Here is a 26,613-nt window from a genome sequence, read left to right on the forward strand (position 1 = left end):
TCTCCAGGATTTGGGAATATTTATCCCATTGCCAATGTTCCATCCATGTCCAAGATTTGGAAATATTTATCCCATTCCTGATGTTCCATCCAACTCAAGAATTTGGGAATATTTATCCCATTCCCAATGTTCCATCCATTTCAGGGATTCGGAAATATTTATCCCATTCCCAATGTTCCATCCATCTCAGGATTTGGGAATATTTGTCCCATCCCTGAGATTCCATCTAACTCCGGGATTGGGAATATTTATCCCATTTCCAGTGCTCCATCCAGCTCAGGGATTTTGGAATATTTATCCCATTCCCAATGTTCCATCCAACTCAAGGATTTGGGAATATTTATCCCATTCCCAATGTTCCATCCATTTCAGGGATTCAGGAATATTTTATCCCATTCCCAAATTCCATCTAACTTCAGGATTTGGGAATATTTATCCCATTCCCAATGTTCCACCCATGTCCAGAATTTGGGAATATTTGCAGGAAATGCGGCACAATTCCAACGGAACAACATTTTCCAGAATTCCCAGCTCCCCATCCTCCCTTGCGCCTTCGGCCCCTTTCCCAACGCTCCAGACCATCGGCTCAGACATTCCCAGACCCCTCAATCCCCACAAACTCCCACGGGAACAATTCCAGAGGCGTCTCCACCGAGCAAAAATTCCCTTTTACCTCGGGATCAGCCGGGATCCGGACCCATGGGAACGGGAAGGGGAAAATTCCCGGCTCCGGCTCCTTTCCAGCCCCAATTCCAAAGGGAAGGACGCGAAATTCTTGGAATTCTTTCCTCCCAAGGTGCACCACAACATTCCCGGTCTCCATGGAAACCTCGGCGCTGGAAAATTCCATGGGCTGCAATCCGAGCCGGGAACGGCTGGGGAGGATTTAAAGGGAAACGGCACCAAATTCCCGAATATTTCCTGAATTCCCGAGATTCCTGGATTTTCCCGGATTGAATAAAATTAAATAATAAAATAAAAGAAATAAATACAATTAAAAAATGAAATACATAAAATTTAATAAAATAAATGATATTAAAATAAAAGTTTAAAATTAAAAATAAAATGAAATCTAATTAAAATAATAATATTTGTTTTGCCTCATTGTTGAAATAAAAAAAATAGAAGCAAATCAATTAAAAGAGAATGAAAAGTAAAATAAAATTTTAAAGTTCAAATAAAAATAAATAAAAGTAAAAATAATTACATAGAAAGAAAAGCAACAATGAAGTAAAATAAAATTAGGTAAAATTAAATAAAAAATAAACCAGGAATTCAATAAAAAATAAAATTAAACAAATTTAAAATAGAGAATTAAAAATTAAAAAAATAAAGTTTAAGATAAAATAAATTAGGAAAAAATATATAGAGAAAAACTAAATTTAAATTAAATCATAATAATTGATAAAACATAAAAATTGAATAAATAAAATAAAATTAAATAAAAATAATATTAAATACATTTGAAATTTTAATAATTACAAATAAAAAATAAAGTTTAAGATAAATTAAAATAAAAATAGAGGAAAAAATAAAATAAAAATTGAATAATTTAAAGTAAGAAAACCTATAAAATAAATTTTTAAAAAAATTAAAATCCAAGGGAGAAAAACCCTTAGTTTTTAACAAATAAAATAAATACAAATAAATAAAATTAAAATATGAGAAAATTGAAAATAAAACCTCTGGGAATAAAAGGAATGACCTGGATTTCATAATCCAGAATTCCCAGATCTGATATTCCAGCACCTGGAATGGATTCCCAGAAAATCCTCCCACCCACATCCCGGGATTTCCATTCCCAGAGCTCTGGGAATAAAAGGAAGGGGCTGGAATTCCCATCCCAGAATTCCCATTGATATTCCAGCACCTGGAATGCATTCCCAGAAAATTCCCTGAACCAGATCCCAGATTTCCATAACCAAAAGTCTGGGAATAAAAGGAAGGAGCTGGAATTCCCATCCCAGAATTCCCATTGATATTCCAGCACCTGGGATGGATTCCCAGAAAATCCTCTTACCCACATCCTGGAATTTCTGTTACCAGAGCTCTGGGAATAAAAGGAAGGAGCTGGAATTCCCAACTGATGGTTGAGGCAGCAGGAATGACCTGGAATTCCCATCCCAGAATTCCCAGAGTTTATACTCCTAGTCCATGGGATGCATTCCCAGAAAATGCTCTCATCCAGATCCCAGATTTCCACAAAACTCCATTCCCATTCCCCTTTATTCTGGGAATAAAAGGATGGAGTTGGAATTCCCAACTCATGGACAAGGCACAGGGAATGACCCAGAATTCCCATCCCAGAATTCCCAGAGTTTAAACTCCCAGCACCTGGAATGGATTCCCAGAAAATTCTCTTATCCAGATCCCAGATTTCCACAGCATTTCCCAGAATTTCCATTCCCAAAGGTCTGGGAATTAGAGGAAGGAAGTTGGAATTCCCAACTGATGGACAGGAATGACCTGGAATTCCCATCCCGGAATTCCCAGGTTTGATATTTCAGCACCTGGAATGCATTCCCAGAAAAATTCCAAACTTCCATTCCCAGACCTCTGGGAAAAAAGGAAGGAGCTGGAATTCCCAACTGATGGACAGGAATGACCTGGAATTCCCATCCCAGAATTCCCAGAGTTTATACTCTGAGCCCATGGGATGCATCCCCAGAAAATCCTCTGAACCAGATCCTGGAGTTTCCATTCCCAAAGCTCTGGGAATAAAAGGAATGACCTGGAATTTTCATCCCAAAATTCCCAGAGCTGATATTCCAGCATCTGGAATGAATTCCCAGAAAATCCTCTTATCCACATCCCAGGATTTCCATCCCCAAAGCTCTGTGAGTAAAAGGAAGGAGCTGGAATTCCCATCCTGGAATTCCCATGGATATTCCAGCACCTGGAATGCATTCCCAGCAATCCAGATCCCAGATTTCCACTGCGTTTTCCAAAATTCCCAAATCCCTGGGAATAAAAGGAAGGAGCTGGAATTCCCAACTCAGGGATGAGACACCAGGAATGACCTGGAATTCCCATCCCAGAATTCCCAGTTGCTATTCCAAGCTCTTGGGATGCATTCCCAGAAAATCCTCTGAAGCAGATCCTGGAATTTCCATTCCCAAGCCTCTGGGAATAAAAGGAATAACTCAGAATTCCCATCCCAGAATTCCCAGATTTGATATTCCAGCACTCAAAATGAATTCCCAGAATTCCTCTTATCCACATCCCAAATTTCCACAGTGTTTTCCAAAAGGAAAAATTCCAGAACTCTGCTTTGTTGTGGATCTGGGAATTCCAGCTCCCCACAGCCTGGCCAGGCCTGGCATTCCCATTGATATTCCAGCACTTGGAATGAATTCCCAGAAAATCCCCTTATCCACATCCCAGGATTTCCATTCCCAAAGCTCTGGGAATAAAAGGAAGGAGCTGAAATTCCCATCCCAGAATTCCCATTGATATTCCAAGCCCATGGGATGCATTCCCAAAAAATCCTCTGACCCAGATCGCAGATTTCCATTCCCAAAGCTCTGGGAATAAAAGGATGGAGCTCAACTCATGGCTGAGGCACTGGGAATGACCAGGAATTCCCATCCAGAATTCCCAGTTTAATATTCCAGCACCTGGAGTGAATTCCCAGCAAATCCTCTGAAGCAGATCCCAGATTCCCATGGCATTTTCCAACAGGAAAGAATTCCATTCCCAAAGCTCTGGCAATAAAAGCATGGAAATTGCAATTCCCAGCTCATGGATGAGACCCTGGGAGTGACCCAGAATTCCCATCCCAGAATTCCCAGTTCTCTGAGCTCATGGGATGCATTCCCAGAAAATCCTCTGACCCAGATCCCAGATTTCCATTCCCAAGCCTCTGGAATCCAGGATTCCCCACGTTCGATCCCTTTTGCTTCCAGAGGGAATTTTTTAACCAAACCCCAAAATCCCAGGAATTCCTCAAGAGCTCCCCGAGTTTTATCCCCATTTTTTTGGGAACCAGGAAGTTTGGGAAATGTGGGAATATAAAGGAAGAGAGAGAAGGAGAGGAACAAGGAAAATCTTGGATGCAGGAGCCTCATTCCCAAAAAATTAAAATTCGCTGGAAAAGCAGCTCTGGGAAGAATTCCTTAAAATCTTGGAGCTCCAGCTTGGAATTCCAGAGGAAATTCGGGAAGCAGGAATTCCCTGTCTCGCTGCTGCCACCGCGTGGCTCTTCCCCTGTCCCAAATTCCCGAATTCCCAAAGATTTCCCCGGAGAAAATTCCCCCAAATCCAAATTTCCAAATTGCTGGAATATTCCCAGGCTGATCCAGGATTAAATCTTGGAGCTGCTGGAATTTCCCTTCCCCGCGGGAATGGTTTGATCCTGGAATTCTGTGGGATTCCCTAAAAATGTTGGGATAGTCCTGGATCCCTCTTCGTGCTGCCTGAAATCCCAAAATCCCAGAAATTCTGAAATCAAGGAAGATTTGTGGGATTTTGGGATGGATTTCCCAGAAAAGCTGGAATACCCCTGGGATATCCCGTGGGATCTTGGGAGCTGCTGCTGCCCATGGAATGGGAAGAGCTTCAAACCCCTAAAAATTCAGGAATTCCACAAAATCAGGGACACAGACCTGAAATCCCAGAATTCCAAACATCCAGCTGGGCTTGAATCCCAGGGGTTTGGGGGTTTTAAGGGGGAAAAAAAATAAAATCAAGAATTTCACTCCCAAAGCAACAGGGTCTGGGGGGAAAATGGGGAAAAAAACTGGGAAAAAAACCAAAAGGGGGGAAAAAAGGGGGGAGGGGGAAGGGCGGGAAAAAAGGGGGGAGAACCTGAAAAAAAAAATAAAAGGGGGGGAAACTGGGGGGGAAAAAGGGAAAAAAATAAAGCCGGGGGGGGGGGGGGGAAGGAGGAAACCTGAAAAAAAAAAAGTTGTGAAAAAAACAACTGGAGAAAAAACGGGGCGGGGGAGGACCGGAAAAAAGCCCAAACTGGGAAAAACAACTGGGAAAAAAAATGGGTGGAGAAACCTGAAAAAAAAAGCCTGGGACAAAAAAATTGGGAAAAAATGAAAAGGGGGGGGGGGGGGGAAACGGGGGGAAAAGAAATGGGGGGGAAAACCCGGGGGGAAACCTTAAAAAAAAAAGCCGGGAGAAAAAAACTAATTTAAAAAACCTGGAAAAAAACAAAAAAAAAAGCCTGGGGAAAATAAAAAACCACTGGGAGGGAAAAAAAAAAAAAAAAAGGAAACCCTGGGAATAAAACCCCCAAAAAACCCCCAAAAAATATCCCACCAAAAAACCAAACCAAAACAAAGCCACTGCGGAAAAACAAACAAACAAACACCAAAATAACACCTGGAAAAATCCTAAAAAAAATCCAGGAAAAAACCCTGGAAAGAAAAAAGCCTGGGAAAACCTGCAACAAAAAAACTGGGGGAAAAAAAATGGAAAAAAACTGGGAAAAAATTGAAAAAAAAAAACTAAAAAACACCTGAGGAAAAAAACTGGAAAAAAAATACTGGGACAAAAAAACTGGGAAAAAAATCCCGGGGGAAAAGAAAAGCTGGGAAAAAGAAAAGTGGGAAAAAGCCGAGGGAAAAGCCCCAGGGATGCCGGGGAGCAGCAGGAATTGCTGCCCCGGAGCCGCAGGAAGCGCTCCCGGTGCTCCGGATCCCCCCTCCCGGGGCTCCGTCATCGACACCGCCTCATTAATTTAATTAATTAATTAACGGCTTCCAGCGCCGCGCCGCTCGGAGAACGCGGCTGGAAAAGCCAGGCCGGGACTTTGAACGAAATCCCAAAAAAAATTCCAGGCTCGGCAGGAGGGGGAAGATCCCGGCAGGAGAAGAAAAGAGAAGATGGCGAGGGATCCGAGCTGGGAATTGTTGGGATTTTCCTGCCTCGTCCTGCTCCGATCCCGACTTTCCCTGGCGCAGCTGATCGAGGTGAGGGAAAAAATCCCGCTGGAAAAAAAGTGGGAATGAAGGCCGGGAATGGGGGATTTCCCTGGAAAACAACCAGGCGGGAATTTAAGGTGGATCCAAGGAGGTTTTTTGGGAATTTTTGGTGCTTGCTGAAAGGCTGGCTTGGGAATTTCGGGTTGGAATCGCGGGGCTTTTCCCGGTTTTCCAATTATTTGAGGAGTGGGGCAAAAATGATCCCAAAAATCCTATTGCTGATGGATATTCCCATGAAGGATTTGGAAAATTTTGGAAATATTTGGGATGGGCTTTCCTCCTGCCGCCTTCCCTCATTCCCAGGAATGCTGGATTTAATGGAATTGTGGGATTTCATGGAATTCCTGCCCCTCTGTGAGAGCTTTTCCCTGAGGATGACTCTGCATTCCCAAATTTATTGAAAACCCAGGAATGATCCAGGAGGGAAGAGCAGCTCCCGAGCCCTGGCTGCAATTCCAGAGGGAAATTCCTGCCTGGAACACAAATCCCAGCTCCCAAAAACTTTCACTTTTCCCTCTGGATCCTTTTCCCTGCTCCACCTGGGAATTCCTGGAGCAGAATTTGGCTGCAATTTCTGCCATCAGAACATTCCAGGAATTTCCCAGGATTTCAAATTCTCATCCTTTCCCTTTTCCATATTTTTTTCCAGCATTTCTGACTTCTAATCCCTGCCCTTATCCAGATTTTTTTTCCAAAGATTTCCAGCCTCTCATCCATGTTCCTGATTTTTTACAGGATTTCTGGCCTCATCTCCCTCCCTTTCCCATTTTTTCCAGGATTTCAAACCTGTCATCCTTCCTTTCCCATTTTTTTCCCACAATTTCCAGCCTCTCACCTCTGCCCTTATCCTGATTTTATTCCAGGATTTCCTTTCCATATTTTTTCCAGGATTTCAAACTTCTCATCCCTGTCCTTTTCCATATTTTTTCCCAGGATTTCCAGCCTCTTCTCCCTCCTTTCCCATTTTTTTCCAGGATTTCCCTTTCCTGCTTTTTCCCAGGATTTCCAGCCTCTCATCCCTCCCTTTCCCATATTTTTTTTCCAGGATTTCTAGCCTCTCCTCCCTGCCCTTTTCCTGATTTTTTTGGGGGGATTTCCCTTTCCCATTTTCCCCAGGATTTCAAACCTCTCACCCTGCCCTTATCCTGATTTTTTCCCAGGATTTCCATCCTCTCATCCCTCTCTTTCCATATTTTTCCCTCAATTTCCAGCCTCTACTCCTTCCCTTTCCATTTTTTTTCCTCCAGGATTTCCTGTCTCTCATCCCTCCTTTTCCATTTTTTTCCCAGGATTTTAAACCTCTCACCTCTGCCCTTATCCTGATTTTTTCCAGGATTTCCGGCCTCTCCTCCCTCCCTTTCCCATTTTTTTTCCAGGATTTCAAAGCTCTCATCCCTCCTTTCCTGATTTTTCCCAGGATTTCCAGCCTCTCATTCCCAACCAAATCCCTGCTTTTCCCCCATCCCATCCTACCTCAGCCTTCCATAAATCCAGGAATCCTCTCCAAGGCCAGGCTGCTGCTCCAGGAACAATTCCAGGTTTTCTGAGCTGTCCAACCATTCCCAAGGGGAGAAATGAGGCAGAACTTCCCCTGACAGTGCAGAATTCCCAAATTATCCTTCCCTGAATCCCAAGGACGACCCAGCCAGACGGAAAATTTCCCATTTTATTCCAGACAATTCCCAGAAAACAAAAATGAAACATCCAAACCCCAAAAAATCAGGATGAACAGTGAGAATTCCTGGATCTGCTTGGTTTATTCCAGTTTTTTTTTCCTGGAAAAGCAAAAGGCCTGTGAGGAGTTTATTCCTGGAAATAATTGGATAATGGAGTTATCCTGAATAATTCGATTCCAGCTCAGCCAGGCTGGAGCAAACAGAGGAGGAAGAAAAAGCTGGAGAGGAAAATAATTCTGGCAGCTGAAAAAATTCCCAAAAAAACCCCAAAAAATAAAGAAAAATAAGGAAAAAAAGCAGGGAAATACTTGAGAAGGAGACAAAAATCCCTTTAAATCTTGGATTAGACTGAGGAAAATCTTGGCTCACTCCCAGGCCTTTGGAAAAAGTCCCAGGGCTGGAAGTTCTCCCAAAATTTGGGAAGATGATCAGAAAATCCTGGGATGGGTTTGAAATCCCCAAAGCCCAGGATGAGCCCTTAAATTCCAAAAAATCCCTAAATCCCAGGATGAGCCCATGATCCCAAAAATCCTTCCCTGCTCCTGATCCCAGAGATCAGGGAACAATGGGATTGTGAGGGATTTCTCTGGGAATTGGATCCCGGATCTGAGCCAGTCCTGGGAGGATAAACTGGGAATAATCCTTCATTCCCAGTTTGGGAGAAGATTCCTGGAGGAATCACCTCATTGCAGAGGGATTGCTCAGGAATTCCACCTCCTGAAAAACTGGGAATTTTTTTGGGCGCCGGGTGTATTCCAGCTGTTTTCCAGCTGCTGCTCCAAGATGTTCCCTAAAAATCCCATGGAATATTTCACAGGATTTCCATCCTTTAGCTTCAGGCTGAGTTTATCTTTCTGTTAAAAAATTCCACAACTTTTTTTATCCCAGAATTTCCTTGTGGTTCCATTCTGCTGCCTTCTGGATCCACAGCTTTCCCACATCCCGAGGACATGGTTCCATTCAAATTCACTGGTAAAATGAATTTTTCCAGGAGTTTTTCCAGGAGTTTTCCCAGGAATTTTCTCATTCAGGCCCTCACTGACGGAGATCCCAATCCTTAAAATCCATTGGAAAAGCGGAGAAAGGAATTCCAGAACGAGCCAAAGAACGGCTGGGAAAAGGAGATTCCTTAAAAACCCCTCCAACATTCCCAAATCCTTGAGCTCTCACCACCCTCTCCACCATTTCCCGTGCTCTCACCGCCTCCCGGAGTATTTTTGGGAATTTTGCCCTCCTAATCCATCTTTTCCTGCTGGTTTTTCCCTCCCTTTTTCCCAGGCCACCACGGCGCCTCCCAAGAAGAAGCCGGACCCGGTGACGTCGGAGACCGTGGTGATCTGGGGGCTGCGCCTCTGGCAGGTGGTCGGGATCTTCGCCCTCTTCGTCCTCTCCATCAGTGAGTCCCGGAATTCCCGGGAATTTTCCCTCTGGAAAACTCCCCAGGGCGCGCTCTGGAATCCCGGGAATGCGCAAGGAGGGATTCTCTGGCGGGAATCGCCAGGGGTTCCTCTTGGGAGCGCCTGGAGATGTTCCGGGGATGGGAATCGGCTCCAGCGCCGCATTCCTGCCCAAATCCGGGATGGAGCCGTGGGCCTGGGAATCCTGGAATGCTTCACTTTGGGAATTATGGAATGCTTCAGTTTGGGAATTATGGAATGATTTGGGTTGGGAATCATAGAATGCATTGGGTTGGGAACCATGGAATTATTCGAGTTGGAAATCCTGGAACTCTTTGGGTTGGGAATCATGGAATCTGTTGTGTTGGCATTTGTGGAAATGATTCAGGTTGGGAATTATGGAATTCTTTGGGTTGGGAATCATGGAATGCTTCAGTTTGGGAACCATGGAATGATTCGAGTTGGAAATCCTGGAATTCTTTGGGTTGGGAATCCTGGAATGCTTCGGGTTAGGAATCATGGAATGTGTTGGGTTGGCATTTGTGGAATGATTCAGGTTGGGAATCATGGAATGTTTCAGTTTGGGAATTATGGAATTCTTTGGGTTAGGAATCATGGAATTATTCAAGTTAGAAATCCTGGAACTCTTTGGGTTGGGAATCATGGAATGTGTTGGGTTGGCATTTGTGGATTGCTTCAGTTTGGGAATTATGGAATTCTTTGGGTTGGGAATCATGGAATGCTTCAGTCTGGGAACCATGGAATGATTCAGGTTGGAAATCCTGGAATTCTTTGCATTGGGAATCATGGAATGCTTCCATTTGAGAATTATGGAATTCTTTGGGTTAGGAATCATGGAATGATTCAGGTTGGGAATCATGGAATGATTACAGTTGGAAATCCTGGAATTCTTTGCATTGGGAATCCTGGAATGCTTCAGGTTGGGATTCGTGGATTCCCTTCAGGTGTCTGGGAATTCGGGATTTCCTCTTGGCTGGAATTCCCAGCTGAGTGTGGGAATTCCAGAGGGAGGTTCCTGCTCAAAACTGGAGATTCCCATCTGGAATCTCTTTCCAAGATAATTCCTTCCCTGGGAGTGATCCCGGAGCTTCCTGGATTCCCATCAGCTGTCCTGGAATTCGGGAATTCCTCTGGGCTGGAATTGAGAATTCCTGAGGGATTTCCCAGCTCCAAATTGGAAATTCCCTTCTGGAATCTCTTCCCAAGAAAATTCCATCCTGGGAGTGATCCCAGGAATTCGGAAATTCAAGGAGGATTCCTGTGGGATGGAATTGAGACATCCTGAGGGATTTCCCAGCTCCAAATGGGACATTCCCTTCTGGAATCTCCAATTCCGTCCCTGGGAGTGATCCCAGAATTTCCTGGATTCCCTTCAGGTGTCCTGGAATTCCTCTGGGCTGGAATTCCCAGCTAGGTGTGGGAATTAATGAGGATCCTTTTAAGGAGTCCGGGAAATTGGGAATTCCTCTGGGGTGGAATTGAGAATTCCGGAGGGAATCCAAACTGGACATTCCCACCTGGGATCTGCTTTCGAGAAAATTCTGTCCCTGGGAGTCATCCTGGAGCATCCTGGATTCCTGTCAGGTGTCTGGGAATTTGGGAATTCCTTGGGAATTCCAGAGGGAATGGCACAAGCTCCGCCCCCATCCCTGCCTGGGGTGGCATTTGGGATGAGGAAAATCTATGGAAACAATCCATGGAAAGCTGGGAATTGGGAATGGAGTGAACCGTAAAACCAGGGAACTAAAAATAGCAATGAATCTGAAAAGAGGAAATTAAAAATAGCAATAAATAAAGAAGTATATAAAAAAAAAAATTTAAAAATAAAATTGATCAAAAATATAAATTATTATATTGTATTTATAATAATATAAATCAATATAGTATAAAATATAAAAATTTTAATAGGCATATAGAAATATAAAATTTAAAAATGGAATTAAAGACACAAACAGAAAAATAAAAAATTAAACTAAACATTAAAACATAAAATTAAAATTAGAAATAAATACAAAAGTAGAAAATTGAAAAATAAAATGGAACATTAAAACATAAAATCAAAAAATAAAATACATGTAAAAGCAAAAGTAAAGTGAGAACTAAGTATAAATCTAAATAAAGTAGAAATGCATAAATTATGCTTTAAAGGTAATTGAATTATAAATATAATTTTAAATAATATTATAATGAGTATTAGTTTATCATTACATACTAATTTAAAATAACTTGTATTATTATAGAGTAATGTGATTAATATAAATTATATTTATGGCACAATGTATTTCTGTTATTAATAATATATTTATATAGTTGGGTTTTTAAAATTTTTATTATTAGTAAAAAGTTTAAAATAAACGTCAATCAAATCAATTCATAAATACAATCCAAAAAATAAAATAAATCAATTATTTTTTGAGGGTATTTGGACTGTAAATATAATTTTAAATAATATTATCATGAGTATGACTGTATTAATGACACTTTAATTTTTAAATAACAATTTTTATTATTATAAAGTACTAGAATCAAGAATTAAAAATGTATTTATGGAATAATACATTTCTATGTAATAAATAATGATATGTCTATATAATGATATAATTAATTGTAATTATAGTTATAATAATAGTTTTGGTTTTAGTACTATTAGAATAAATAAGGAAATATAATTCATTAAAATTTTATTTATGGAATAAAATATTTTCATGCTACTAAAATTATATATTCATAGAATATTGTAATTAAATATATATATAATTACTAGTTACAATATAATTATAATAAATATTTATTATAATTGTAAACAATAAAGATTAAATATATAATACATAGTTAATCTAAATATAGAACTATGTTACAATTAATAACCTATTTCTATAATAATGTAATTAATTACCATTATAGTTATAATTAATAATTATAATAATACAATAATCATATAAGTATTAAATATTTAATTTGTGTTTCTGTTATGACCAATAATCTACTTCTATAACAACATAATTAATTGCAAATATAGTCTTAATTAATGGCTGTGATATTATATTTAATTAATATTTTTAAACTAATGTAATGTTAATATAATAATATTAATAAAATATGAATAACACTACACTACACCAATCCAATCAATCCAGAAATCTGATCCAAGCCTGGATTCCACCTCCCAGCACATCCCACAAGGTGGCACCATCCCATTAAAAACGGGGGAAATTCCAAATCCCAGGTTTCCCATTCCCAGGAACTCCCCCAGATTCCCGTGTTTCCTGCTCCCATTCCCAGGATCCAGCCCAAATCCTCATTTCCCGTTCCCAGGAACTCCCCCAGAACTCCAGATTTCCCTCTCCTATTCCCAATAACCCACCCAGAATTCCACATTTCCCCCTCCCATTCCCAGTTAAATCCTCATTTCTCCCTCTCCATTCCCAGAAACTCACCTGGAATTCCTTTTTTCCCATTGCCATTCTCAGCTATCCCCAGAATTCCTCATTTCCCTCTCCATTCCCAGAAACTCCCTCAGATTCCCGTGTTTCACATTCCCATTCCCAGGAACTCCCTCAGAATTCCTTGTTTCCCTCTCCTAATCCCAACAGCTCCCCCATAATTCCACATTTCCCATTCCAAATAACTCACACAGAATTCCATGTTTCCCACTCCCATTCCCAAGAACTGCCCCAGAATTCCTCACTTCCCTCTCCCAGGAACTCACAAAGAATTCCACATCTCCCTCTCCCATTCCCAGGAACCCCCCAGGATTCCCATGTTTCCTCCTCCCATTCCCAATAACCAACCCACATCCTCAGTTCCCATTCCCAGGAGCTCACCCAGAATTCCATATTTCCCATTCCCATTTAAATCCCGGTTTCTCCCTCTCCCATTCCCAATAAGTCCCCCAGAATTCCATGTCTCCCATTCCCAGTCCCTCACCCAGAATTCCATGTCTGTCATTCCCATTCCCAATAATTCACCCAGAATTCCATGTCTCCCATTCCCAGTACCTCACCCATGATTCCACGTTTCCCATTCCCAGTCCCTCACCCAGAACTCCATGTCTCCCATTCCCAATAACTCACCCAGAATTCCATGTCTCCCATTTCCATTCCCAGTCCCTCACCCAGAATTCCATGTTTCCCGTTCCCAGTCCCTCACCCAGAATTCCATGTTTCCCATTCCCATTCCCAGTTCCTCACCCAGAATTCCATGTTTCCCATTCCAAATAACTCACCCAGAATTCCATGTTTCCTGTTCCCATTCCCAGTCCCTCACCCAGAATTCCACGTTTCCCATTCCCAGTCCCTCACCCAGAATTCCACGTTTCCCATTCCCAATCCCTCACCCAGAATTCCACATTTCCCATTCCCAATCCCTCACCCATGATTCCATGTTTCCCATTCCCAGTCCCTCACCCAGAATTCCACGTTTCCCATTCCCAGTCCCTCACCCAGAATTCCACGTTTCCCATTCCCAGTCTCTCACCCAGAATTCCACGTTTCCCATTTCCATTCCCAGTCCCTCACCCATGATTCCACGTTTCCCATTCCCAGTCCCTCACCCAGAATTCCACATTTCCCATTCCCCGTCCCTCACCCAGAATTCCACATTTTCCATTCCCAGTCCCTCACCCAGAATTCCACATTTCCCATTCCCAGTCCCTCACCCAGAATTCCACGTTTCCCGTTCCCAGTCCCTCACCCAGAATTCCATGTCTCCCATTCCCAATAACTCACCCAGAATTCCATGTTTCCTGTTCTCATTCCCAGTCCCTCACCCAGAATTCCACATTTCCCATTCCCAATAACTCATCCAGAATTCCACGTTTCCCATTCCCATTCCCAATCCCTCACCCAGAATTCCACGTCTCCCATTCCCAGTCCCTCACCCAGAATTCCACGTTTCCCGTTCCCATTCCCAGTCCCTCACCCAGAATTCCATGTTTCCCATTCCCAGTCCCTCACCCAGAATTCCACGTTTCCCATTTCCAGTCCCTCACCCAGAATTCCACATTTCCCATTCCCAATCCCTCACCCAGAATTCCACGTTTCCCGTTCCCAGTCCCTCACCCAGAATTCCACGTTTCCCGTTCCCAGTTATCACCCTGTGCTGCATCTTCAAGTGCCGGATCCCGCGCACGCGGAAGGAGATCGAGGCTCGCTACGCCCAGCGCCAGGCGGCCAAAAACTACGCGGACAAACTGGACACGGTGCCGCCCCTGGGCGAGCTCACCGAAATTCCCGGAGGTAATTCCCACTTTTCTGGGGGGATTCTGGGAATGCAAAGTTCCTCAGTGAGCTCAGCAACATTCCTGGAGGTAATTCCCACTTTTTTTGGGATTTGGGAGTGCAAAGTCCCTCAATGAGCTCAGCAGCATTCCCGGAGGTCATTCCCACTTTTTTTGGGATTTTGGGAATGCAAAGTTCCTCAGTGAGCTCAGCAAAATTCCTGGAGGTATTTCCCACTTTTTTGGGGATTTTGGGAATGCAAAGTCCCTCAATGAGCTCAGCAGCATTCCCGGAGCTAATTCCCACTCTTTTTGAGATTCTGGAAATGCAAAGTCCCTCAATGAGTTCAGAGACATTTTTGGAGGTAGTTCCCACTTTTTTGGGATTTTGGGAATGCAAAGTTCCTCAATGAGCTCAGCAACATTCCCGGAGCTAATTCCTACTTTTTGGGGGGGTTGGGGCAGTGCAAATTCCCTCAATGAGCTCAGCAGCATTCCCGGAGGTCATTCCCACTTTTTTTGGGATTCTGGGAATGTAAAGCTCCTCAGTGAGCTCAGCAAAATTCCTGGAGGTAATTCCCACTTTTTTTGCTGGGGAATCTGGGAGTGCAAAGTTCCTCAGTGAGCTCACCAATATTCCTGGAGGTAATTCCCACTTTATTTTGGGATTCTGGGAGTCCAAAGTCCCTCGATGAGTTCAGCAACATTCCCGGAGCTAATTCCCACTTTTTTGGGGGATTGGGGCAGTGCAAATTCCCTCAATGAGCTCAGAGACATTCCCAGAGGTAATTACCACTTTTTTGGGGATTTTGGGAATGCAAAACCCATCACTGAGCTGACCAACATTCCCAGAGGTAATTCCCACTCTTTTTTGGAATTCTGGGAGCACAAAGTCCCTCCCATGGTGCCACCACCAAGGTCAACCTTCCCAGTATGGACTCAGGATATTGGGATAAAATCCTTTGGATAAGAGGGGCTTTTTCCATCGTTTTGAGTTGGAATCATTCCTTCATTCCCAAATTAAGTTTGGAAAAGCTTCTCAAATCCATCAAATCCTATTTTAAACCAAATCCCACTAAAAAATCCTATGAAATTCCACATCTCCTCATTTTTGGAACCCTTCTAGGGATGGTGATTCCAACACTTCCCAATTCTTAATCTCACTTCCAATCAGGAATTTTTTCCCCTAATATTTAATCCAAACTTTTCCTGAGACAACTGGAGGCCGTATCCCATTTTCCCATCAATTTCCATCCCTCACCCTCCTTAGTGAGAAGGAGAATTCCATGCTGAAATTTCCCAGCAGGAATTAATTTAATTTCAGGGCCTGCCCTTGGGTTGGGGACTACCAGGAGCAAAACTGGCGTGGTTGGAATTCCGCATTCCTGGTTTTTCCTTCTGGAATGTTCCTTCTCCGCTGCTCTCACTCTCCTTTCCTGATTCCGTAGGCTCTTCTGAAAATCTCCTCACTCTCTCTGGCCATGGCCAGTCCAGACCTCTCCACTCCCTGCCTGTGCTGAAGGAAGAGGATGAGATGGTTCTCCAAGGAATCTAGGGAATTTCGATTCCTGGCCGCCTGTGGCTTCTCTTTTCCAAGGGGATCCATCAATCCTTGGGCTTGCTGCTTCTCCATTCCTGGATTTTTCCTGTTTCCTCAACACCTTTTGATGCCTTTTTTCCTTCTGTCCTGTGTCTCTGCTGTAATTCCATAAAAACAGCACCTCCAAAATTTCAATCCGTGGGAAAAGAGGCAGATCCCAACACTCTAGGGATTCAGGAATTCCTTGGAGAAATTCAGTCCTACGCCAGCAAAATGCAGAATTATGAGTGGAACAATGGGAATTTGCACAAACCCTGGGATTTCAGGGATGCCTGAAACTGGGAATTCCCAGCTCTCCCTCTGGAGCTGAGCCCAATTCCATGATTAAATCCTTGTCCTTCCGGTTCATCCTTATCGGATGAGATGGTTCTCCAAGGAATTTAGGGAATTTCCTGGCCGCCTGTGGCTTCTCTTTTCCAAGGGGATCCATCAATCCTTAGATTTGCTGCTTCTCCATTCCTGGATTTTTCCTGTTTCCTCAACACCTTTTGATGCCTTTTTTGTCCTCCTCTTTCCTGTGTCTCTCCGGGAGCTGTAATTCCATAAAATTCCATTAAAATGACATTTCCATAATTTGGGATGTGCTGCTTCAATCTGTGGGAAAAGAGGCAGATCCCAACACCAGGAATTCAGGAATTCCTTGGAGAAATTCAGTCCTACACACCAGCAAAATGCAGAATTGCCGGTTGAACAACGGGAGTTTGCACAAATCCCGGGATTTCAGACGTGCCCAGATATCTGGTCCAAAACTGGGAATTCCCAGCCCTCCCTCTGGAGCTGAACCCAATTCCATGAATAAATCCTTGTCCTTCCACTGAATCCTTGTCCTTCCAGTTAATCCTTATTGGATGAGATGGTTCTCCAAGGAATTTAGGGAATTCTGATTCCTCTCCGCCTGTGGCTTCTCTTTTCCAAGGGGATCCATCAATCCTTGGATTTTCTGCTTCACAATTCCAAAAAAGCCTCATTGGGAGCAATCAGCTGGATGGGAAAATCCCCAGTAGGAATGTTTTCCCTTTATCCCAGATTTCTAGCAGGGAGCTGGAATTTTGACAATTCCTGGGTTGTTGAATCCACATCAATTCCTTTTCCTTTTTTTTTTTTTTTTTTTTTTTTTTTTTTTGTATCCTTGGAAACAGCTCAGGTTGCAGAAGAAAAAAAAGAGGAAGAAGTTCCCACTGTGTCTGGAAAAGTGGACAAGGACAAGGCTCAGGGAAAGAAGGATGGATCCAAAGGCTCCAAGAAAAAGGATGGGGAGGAGCAGAAGGAAGAATCCAAGAAGGAAGGGAAGGACGGAGCCAAAAAAAAGGACGGAGAAAAGGGGGAGAAAGGGGAAAAAGGAGGAAAAGAGGAAAAAGGAGGGAAAGGAGAAAAGGGGGAAAAGGAAAAGGGGGAAAAGGGAAAGGACACAAACGACAAGAAACAAGGGAAAAAGGGGGAAAAAGAAGGCGAGGCTGGAAAATCTGGAGGCGCCAAAAGCGATGGAAAAGCCGGTGGGAATTCCAAAGCTCCGGCAAAGAAGAAGTGACCTCCTGGAAGGACAGTGCTGGAATTTTCTTGGGAATGCTCCAGCAAATTGCTGGTGGAGGAGCACTTGGAGCAGGATGTGCTTTTCCAGATATTCCTGTGGGATGCTGTTGGATGCGTGGATTTCTTCCCATTTGGAGATGGAGCCGCCAGGATTCGTCTCTGCGAAGGAAAACTGGGAATTTGGTTGGATAATCAAGAAAAATATCCAGTGGGAATGGGATGGAACTGACCTGAAAGCTGTGATGGGACTGAGGACTTTGGATAAACATGGGAATGCTCAGGGATGAGGATCCAAACTAAAGGAGAACGGGATTCATCCCGAATTTCTTCTTCTGGAGGACCGGGAGAAGTTGGAGAAAGATTTCCTGGCGCTCAGCACCTCCTTGTGGGGAATTGTAGGGATTCTGTAAATTCCAGGAAAATCCCAAAGGATGGAATTCTCCAAGGTGTTGGTCCTGAGGATTCCAAGAGGTTTTTGGACACATGGTAATTTTTCCTTCCTTCTCTGGTGCCTCTTTTCCTGGGTTGCTGCAGGAAACACCAGGAATTCCATCTTTTCCAGCAGATTTATCCACATTTTCCCAATTTTTTGCTGAGGAAAGCCAGTTCTGAGACCAGGAATTCTGCTCCACTTCCATGTGGCTGCTATTCCCTCCCTTCCTGGGAATTCCTGAGGAGTGGATTTATCAGGAGCGGCGTTTTCCGGCTGTTTGGGAATATTCCAGCAATTTCTGCCTTAAAATTTCCAGCTGGAGGGATTTAGCTCCAGATTTTTTTGGGGATAGTGTGGAAAATCTTGGGATAATTAAATCTCAGGATATCCTGGAACTGTCTGCTCCATAGGGAGAATTCCTTCCAACCCTTTATCCCCAGGAATTTATTTTCTATTTAATTGATAGAAATTATTAATTTTCCCGCTGTTTTTTCAACTCGGATTAATCAGTGCCAAGATATTTCCCATTTTCCCCCTTTTCCTTATCCCAATTTTCCTTTCCCTTCTCTCCCACCCAACTCATCCTGGTGGGCAACGAGCCTGGAAAAATGAAGGGAATTTTCTCTCTGAGTGAGATCCCTCAGCTCCAAGAAGTCCCAAAATTCCAGAGCACCTGAAAAGGTGGAAAACTTAAGGAGAGACGTTGGGAGTGATGCCCAGAACCACGGGAATGTTTGGGAAGAGAATGATCCAGGGAAATCTGGAATTCCAATGTTGGGAATTCTGCCCCTGGACACAGAGGAGCCCTAAATCTCCATCCTTGGAATGGCACCGATGGAAAAGTGGGAATACAGATACAAAGGCTGGATTCCTTTGGAATTTCCATCCCAATCCCAATTTTTCAAGGCCCTGTTTAATCAGGAATCATGACAATAAAAAAAGTTTTTTCTGTTGGATTCAGGCTTTGCTCCCTGGGATCTGCAGGATCCATGGGAATTTTGGGAAGGGATATTTATGCCTTAAAAACTCCAGGATGGGATCCAGCTGGGATTGGGGCAGGAAAACTCAGATTTCCCGTCCTGCAGTTGGAATTGTGCTGGAAATTTGAGATATGGCTCCAAATGCAGAGGGATTTATTCCCAATCCAAAGGTTTCCAGGAGTAAAATCCACTCTTTTTCTTTTCCATGGAATTCCTTCTCCCTCATCCGACTTCCATCCCTATCTTGTTAAAGATAATCAAAATTCCAAACAAAATGTTCATTGGGATTGGGGAACCCTTTCAAATCCACCTCAATCCCTTCTTTTCCAAGCAAATATTCCAAATCCTGTGGATCAGGTCCCAAAGATTTGTGGGAATGTCTTATGGATTTTTAAAAAAGGATTTTCTGTTTAAAAATGAATTTATCCTGTGGGAATAATTGGGTTTGGAATTATCAGGATGGGGATGAATGCAGGGAATCCATTCCTGGGATTTGGGAATCCATTTCTGGGATCAGGGAATCCCTTCCTAGAGTTTCCAGGGATCATCCTGCCCATAAAACTCATCCCAATTCCTGAAGTGGAAACAGAGGGAAGAAATTCCCAGCCCTGATCCAATGTTCTCCCTGTTCCAGGGGGATCTGGAAGTCAGGAAGTGAAAAAAAAAAGGTGGAAAATTCCAGCCCAGAGCAATTCCAGAACTTTGGGAGTTGCTTTTCCACCAGCAGATGGAGAAATTGCCTTGGAAAAGCCACAGCCACAGGAAGGAATTTTTAGTGGGAAATCAGGTTTATTGTCCTGTGTTTGGGTGGAAATGGAATTCCAGAGGCCAAAAGTTGCATTTAATTCCCAGAAATCCAAGGAATAATGGCAGGATCACTCATTTCCTTGGATTCAGGTGATGCTGGTCCTGGAGGAGGACAAATCACCCAGTCAGGACCGGGAATAAATTCCAGGATCTCCACATATTCCAGAAATTCCCACTAGAGGGGATCTTGTCTGGGATGTTAGACCCAGTTTTAAGAAATTTGGGCTTGAGATTGAAAATAAAGCCTGGATTTGGGAAATCTTCCATCTAAAGTTGCTCCTGGCGTTGATTTCTCCCCATTTTCTCCCTGGACTGGTTTTCCATGGAAAAAAGAAGGGAAAATTGATTGCTCCAGCATTTGTTAGCCACACTCCCAGCCCTCGTGGAAAGGGATTGTGCTGCTCCCTCAGTCCTGCCCCAGTGCCCAGGAATGTGGAGCCCATGGAAACACCTGGAAAGGAGGAATGGTGCTGGCTCAGCCCTCCAGCAGCAGGAGCAGTGACCTGAGCCCCGGGCTCCTGTGGGACATTCCTGGGACATTCCTGGGACATTCCTGTCCTCTGTTAAGCAGCTCCTGAAAAATCCCCCTCGGGAATACCAGGAACTGCCTGACCCCGCTTGGACTGAAGCCAGGGAAGCAAATCCATGGAAAACACACCCCAGCAAGGTCCTGCTGTCCCCTCTGGGAACTTCCCAAGGGCAAAGTCAGCTCTGTGCCTGTTCCAAGGAAAAGGAGTGAGAGGTGAGTGTGGGTGGGCAGGAAGTTACAAACTCCACGGGGTCTTGTGGAATTGTCACCTCAGCTGGATTTTGGTGTCAGGATCGTGGATGTTTCCAGAGAATTCCACATTATCCCTCTCCTTACAATCTACGTGGAGAAAGGAACATTTTGGGAATATTTTGTATCAGCCTAATTTAGCTGTTTGCTGTGGGAAGAGAGGAATCTTTGCCTCAGTTCAGGAATTCTTCCCTGGATCCCATCAAGGGTCTTTCCCTCTTGTACTGAAGCCAGGGAAGCAAATCCATGGAAAACACACCCAGCAAGGTCCTGCTGTCACCTCTGGGAATTTCCCAAGGCCAAAGTCAGGTTTGTGCCTGTTCCAAAGTAATCCCAAGGAAAAGGAATGAGAGGTGAGTGGGGGTGAGCAGGAAAACCAACTCCATGGGATGTTGTGGAATTGTCACCTCAGCTGGGTTTTGGTACCAGGATCATGGATGTTTCCAGAGAAATCCACGCTGTCCCTCTCCCATACAATCTATGTGAAGAAATGAACATTTTGGGAATATTTCCCATCAGCCCAATTTCCTGTGGGAAGAGAGGACTCTCTCCCTCAGTTCAGGAATTCTTCCCTGGATCCCATCAAGGGTCCTTCCCTCTTGGACTGAACCCAGGGAGGCAAATCCATGAAAAACACACTCCTGGTGACAGCCAGGTCCTGCTGTCCCCTCTGGGAATTTCCAAAGGGCAAAGACAGAGGAGCTCCCAGTTTGAGGCTTTTCCAAGGAAAAGGAGTGAGGGGTGAGTGTGGGTGAGCAGGAAAACAAACTCCACGGGGTCTTGTGGAATTGTCACCTCAGCTGGATTTTGGTGTCAGGGTCGTGGATGTCTCCAGAGAAATCCACGTTAGCCATATAATCAGTTGGAGAAATGAACGTTTTGGGAACTTTTCCCATCAGCCCAATTTCAATGTTTGCTGTGGGAAGAGAGGAATCTCACCCTCAATTCAGGAATCCTTCCCTTAATCCCATCAAAGATCCTGGAGAAAGGGAGGCTCAAGGAGGGGACAGCCAGGGGGAAAATTTAGGATCTGCTCCCTGGGAACAGGGACAGGAGGAGAGGGAATGACCAGGAGATGTTCAGGTTGGACATCAGCAGGAATTTCCTCATGGAAAAGGTGCCCAAGGATTGGAGGTTTGGAGTCCCCATTCCTGGAGGGATTTATTATCCATGTGGCATTTGGGATTTAAAGTGTGGACTTGATGATTTTAGAGGATTGAAACCAATCCATGATTCCATAAAAAAAGCAGGAGAAGGGCTCTGAAGCCACCTGGCTTCCAGGAATGGAAGATGTAAAGTTCAGGTACTCCAGTATTTCCTGAACATCCCTGGAATGCACTGGGTTTTCCAAAGGTTCACCAGATGTTTCCATCTGGATGGATCCCACGGACCCCAGAAGGGTCTGGGGAGGATTAGGGATGGCTCAGGAAAAATCAGGAATGACACGAGAATCCCAAATCTCTGAAGCTGAGGGGGATTTTTCAAAGCTTTTTTTTCTGCCGGCTGCGTGGGAATTTTATTGGAGGATTAATCCAAATCCAAATTTATTTTGGTTTTTTCATTTGGGCAAAGTAAAGCCCTCTTCCTATTTATGGAAACTTCTGGATCGTGCTCCCATTTTCCATGGGAATAAGGAAGCCAAACTCCTCCCGAATCTCTTTCCTTGCCCTCAGTTCAGTGTCAGCATCAGGAATGAGGTGTTTGGATTGAAATCCCAAAATCCTGGAATGGTTTGGGTTGGGTCATCTCATTCCAACCCCCTGCCATGGCCAGGGACACTTCCCACCAGAATCAAGGGATCAGGGAGCCTTATCCAGGTTGGAACTACCCAAAATCAGGGAAGCACTGCAAGAAAGAGGAGTGGTTTCTATGGCAACCATTCATCCCTGCTCCCACCATTCCTGTCTCCATTCCTGGATTTTTTTTTCTTCCAGCTTCCTGCCCTTCCCTGTCCCAGTCTGGCACCTCAGGAAAGCCAAGGAAAGGAGATGTTGAATTCTGAAATGCAAGGAATTCTCAGAACTTTGGGCCTGTAAGCCAAGCTTAGAATTAAACCCAGGATTTGATCTGAGACCTTGGAAAAGGCTTCCAAACTGAGATGCTTAAAGTGAGAATGTGGATTTGGAGTTTAAAGCAGAGACACGTTAAGCTGAGAAGAGGAAAGTTTAGAGTTTTAGAGTTTAGATAAATAAATAATAATTTTTATTTAATTATTATAATTAATAATAAAAAAAATAAAAGTGGTTACAGAGGTAAACAAGGGGTTTAGGCTGGGCTTTAGTAGGTGCTGTTCCATCTGGGAATGCCGTGATGTCCCTTGTGAGAGAATTCCTTGGGTTCCAGGGGGACGCTGAAGTGGCGCGACGGACGCAACCACGTCGGGGATATTTGGGATTTGGGGGAATTCTGGGATCAGCAGCTCTCACTGGGAGGATATTTGGGGTTTGGGTAATTCTGGGATCAGCAGCTCTCACTGGGAGGATATTTGGGATTTGGGGGAATTCTGGGATCAGCAGCTCTCACTGGGGAGGATATTTGGGATTTGGGGTAATTCTGGGATGAGCAGCTCTCACTGGGGAGGATATTTGGGGTTTGGGTACTTCTGGGATCAGTAATTCATACAGAGAGGATATTTGGGATTTTGGGGTAATTCTGTGATGAGCAGCTCTCCCTAGGAGGATATTTGGGATTAGGGGTAATTCTGGGATCAGCAGTTAATACAGGGAGGATATTTGGGATTTGGGGTTATTCTGGGGTCAGCAGCTCTCACTGGGAGGATATTTGGGATTTTGGGGAATTCTGGGATCAGCAGCTCTCACTGGGGAGGATATTTGGGATTTGGAGGAATTCTGGGATGAGCAGCTCTCACTGGGAGGATATTTGGGATTTGGGAGAATTCTGGGATCAGTAATTCATACAGAGAGGATATTTGGGATTTGGGGGAATTCTGGGATGAGCAGCTCTCACTGGGGAGGACATTTGGGATTTTTGTTAGTTCTGGGCTCAGCAGCTCTGGCTTGGGGGATATTTAGGTGGAAGATCATTTCAGCTTCGCCGTCCCACCCCCACCTGGCGTTTCCAAAACTCCACTTGGGCTTTGCCGCAGCTTTTGGAGGCGACTCCAGCAGGGAATAAAGACGACCTTGAGAGAAGACAGTGGCGTGATTATGCCCCAGCTAAATCCAGTTTTAATTCCCTCCAAGTGCAGGTCCTAATTTGCAAATTGCCGCTCTGGGATAACGATCCCAAATCCCGCGTGGAGCTCAAATAGAAACAAATCCCCAGGGATCAGGTGGGAGCTGATTAAAGGCAGCAAACCACAAAATTTTGCTTTTTTTCTTGCATTCATCACTTGGGCTGAACTCTGGGTTTGGTTTTGCCTTTCCAAAAAAAGAGGCTCCCACAGTGGCTGAGTTGAGTTTTTTATTTTTTGTAATTTTTTTTCCCCCTCTGCCTGGAAGGATCCTCACCTCATTTTTGGGTGGTCAAATATAGTTTGAGCACCTTGGGTTGTTATTTTTTTTTTGGTTTGTCTTTCAGAATAGCCCAAATCTCCCCCAGCGCTGTCTGGAATTTAATTGTGGGGTGCACACGGAACATTCTTCCTGGAAAAAGGAGGAGGAGGTGGAGTAGTAAAAATGGTTAACCAGAAAAGCAAACAAAAGCCGCCAGAGCCGTTAATTAGGATTGAAAATAGAGTTCTGTGGGATATTCTGTGGGATTGTTCCTGGGAGGGGAGCAGGGGCCCTCGGAGCTGGGGTTTGGGAAGGGAGGAACAGCCAGGTGGGGGAGAGAAGAGCCAAGCTGCAGCCTGTAATTTTCCAAAATGAGAACATTTGGAGCAGGAGCCGTGGGATTTGAGGTCAATTCCCAAGGAGATGGAGGGGCTGTGTTAAGCTCAGCTCAGCGTTTTCACCCAGCTTTTCTTCAGGAAGGAAATTTGGGAAAAAACTGAGATTCAGCTGTTCAAAAAACTTGTTCTGCTTCCTTTACCCCAGCAATAATCCTGTCATTAATAGATTTCTTCTTTATTAGAGAATAATTAACATCTCAAAATTATTATTATAATTACTAATAATTATCTCATTTTTATTTGATCCTAGAAACTCTTGGATCAATGCTAAAATCCATGGGCTCAAAAATAACCCGGGAAAGGACAATTTTCCTACAAAAAAAAAGAAAAAATCACCTGAAATGAATGGAAAAATTCTGCCAAAAAAAAAGCTTTAATAAGATTTTGGGTGGATCCGGGGTTGTTTTGGGTTTTTTTCCACAATCAAATTTGCAGGAGGTTTTGATGGAGAGGTTGATAAGCAGTGGTTGTGAATCGATAGGAGGTTATTAATTGAGGATTGATAAGAGGTGATTGTGCTGTTGATAAGCAGCGATGGGGAATTGATAAGAGGTGGTTGTGATGTTGATAGGAGGGGATTGTGAGGTGGATAGGAGGTGATTATGAATTGATAAGAGGTTAATTGATAAGAGGTGACTGTGAGGTTTGATCAGAGCTGATAGCATGGTTGATAAGAGGTGATCGTGCGGTTGATGAGAAGTTAATTGATAAGAGGTGGTTTGAGGTTGATAAAAGGTAATTGGGAGTTGATAAGAGATGATTGCGAGGTTGATAAGAGGTGATTGTGAATTGATAAGAGGTGAATTGATAGGAGGTGATTTGGAATTGTCAACAGGTTAATTGATAGGAGGTAATTGAGAGGTTGATAAAAGGTGATTGTGAGGTCGATAAGAGGTGAATTGATAAGAGGTGATTGCAAGGTTGATATGAAGTGATTGTGAATTGATAAGAGGTGACGATAAGAGGTGATTGGGAATTGACAAAAGGTTAATTAATAAGAGGTGATTGCCAGGTTGATAAGAAGTGATTGTGAATTGATAAGAGGTGAATTGATAAGAGGTGATTTGGAATTGACAAGACGTTAATTGATAAGAGGTAATTGAGAGGTTGATAAGAGGTGATTGTGAGGTCGATAAGAGGTGAATTGATAAGAGGTGATTGCAAGGTTGATAAGAAGTGATTGTCAATTGATAAGAGGTAATTGTGACATTGATAAGAGGTGATTGTGAGGTTGGTAAGAGGTGAATTGATCAGAGGGGATTGCGAGGTTGATAAGAGGTGATGGTGAGGTTGATAAGAGATGAATTGATAAGAAGGGATTTATCTGCTCTGCTGCCAGTCTGGAGGAGGAGGAGGGAGTGCTGAGGTGGGAGAAGCCGAGGGGCCAGCAGGGAGCTGAGCTGGACACGCACGGGACACAGCGGCCACTTATCGTGAGGGAAAGCATCCTGCCAGCCAGGAAAAAGGAATTCTTGTGCATTCAGCAGGAATTAGGGACAATAAATCTCTTTCCTGATGCCATAGAAGTCAGCTGTAGCACCCCTCTTTCCTTGAGGACATCATTCCAGGCCCTGAAACAGAGCTGTGTTCTATGGAGTCACAGATTCCCGATTTCCAACTGTGGGGAACTGGCACCAGGGCAGAGATTTGGGATCACTCTGCTTGAATATCATGGAAGGGTTTGGAAGGAATCTTAAACTCAATCCCAATCCACTGTCCCAGGCTGCTTCAACCTGGCCTTGGGCACTTCCAGGGATCCAGGGGCAGCCCCAGCTGCTCTGGGAACTCCCCTTCTCCCCCATTTTTTTCACATTTTGCAGCTTTGTTTCCTTTGATCTCCCTTCCATCTCCTTTGGCAATTCCCAGTTTTCCCTTTGGCTTACTCCTGCCTCTCCCTGCTCCTTTGCCTCTTCTGGCCCCATTCCACAAATCCTCCATCTACTGGGATTTTTTTGGCACTTCCCACTTGTGTAAAATCCGTGAATTTCATTCATGCCTGCGCTCAGCTCTCTGCCAGATGATGAATGAGGATGTTATCTCCCACTGATCCGTGGGGATATCCCACTGAACTGCTCCCCTGCCATGCCATGGAATATTGGGGATGATTCATTGCCCTCAGCTCTTTATTTGCAGCATTTTTGGCCTGGGCAGCTGCTCGGGGAGAGGCTGATTTTAATGTCTGCAGCAAGAAGAAGTTCGTGGTGCAGATCAGAGATTTTCTATCTGCTGGAATCCTTTTAATCCACTTATTCCATCATGAAAAGGGATGGGCTCCGTGTGGATCTGAGTTTAATCTGCTCAGGCTCATGTGAAGTTCATCAAAATTAACTGAAAACAGCGGCTCAGCCCCGCTTCTGGCTGCAAAGAACAGCAGACTGAGGCTTAAA

General features: G+C 43.8%; 1 protein-coding gene across 1 annotated transcript; it reads left to right on the forward strand.

Moving 5' to 3' along the window:
• Nucleotides 1-5,816: 5,816 nt before the first annotated feature.
• Nucleotides 5,817-26,273, forward strand: TMIE (transmembrane inner ear; the record flags this gene model as incomplete). Its single annotated transcript, XM_084212049.1, has 5 exons — nucleotides 5,817-5,921; nucleotides 8,888-9,005; nucleotides 14,115-14,264; nucleotides 16,985-17,142; nucleotides 26,244-26,273. Exons 1-5 carry the CDS (start codon nucleotides 5,835-5,837, stop codon nucleotides 26,271-26,273), a joined length of 543 nt encoding a protein of 180 aa, XP_084068175.1. The 5' UTR covers nucleotides 5,817-5,834.
• Between the last annotated feature and the right edge of the window lie 340 nt (nucleotides 26,274-26,613).

Source organism: Fringilla coelebs (assembly GCF_963513975.1).
Source record: "Fringilla coelebs genome assembly, chromosome: 1".
In the NCBI taxonomy this organism is placed as follows: domain Eukaryota; kingdom Metazoa; phylum Chordata; class Aves; order Passeriformes; family Fringillidae; genus Fringilla; species Fringilla coelebs.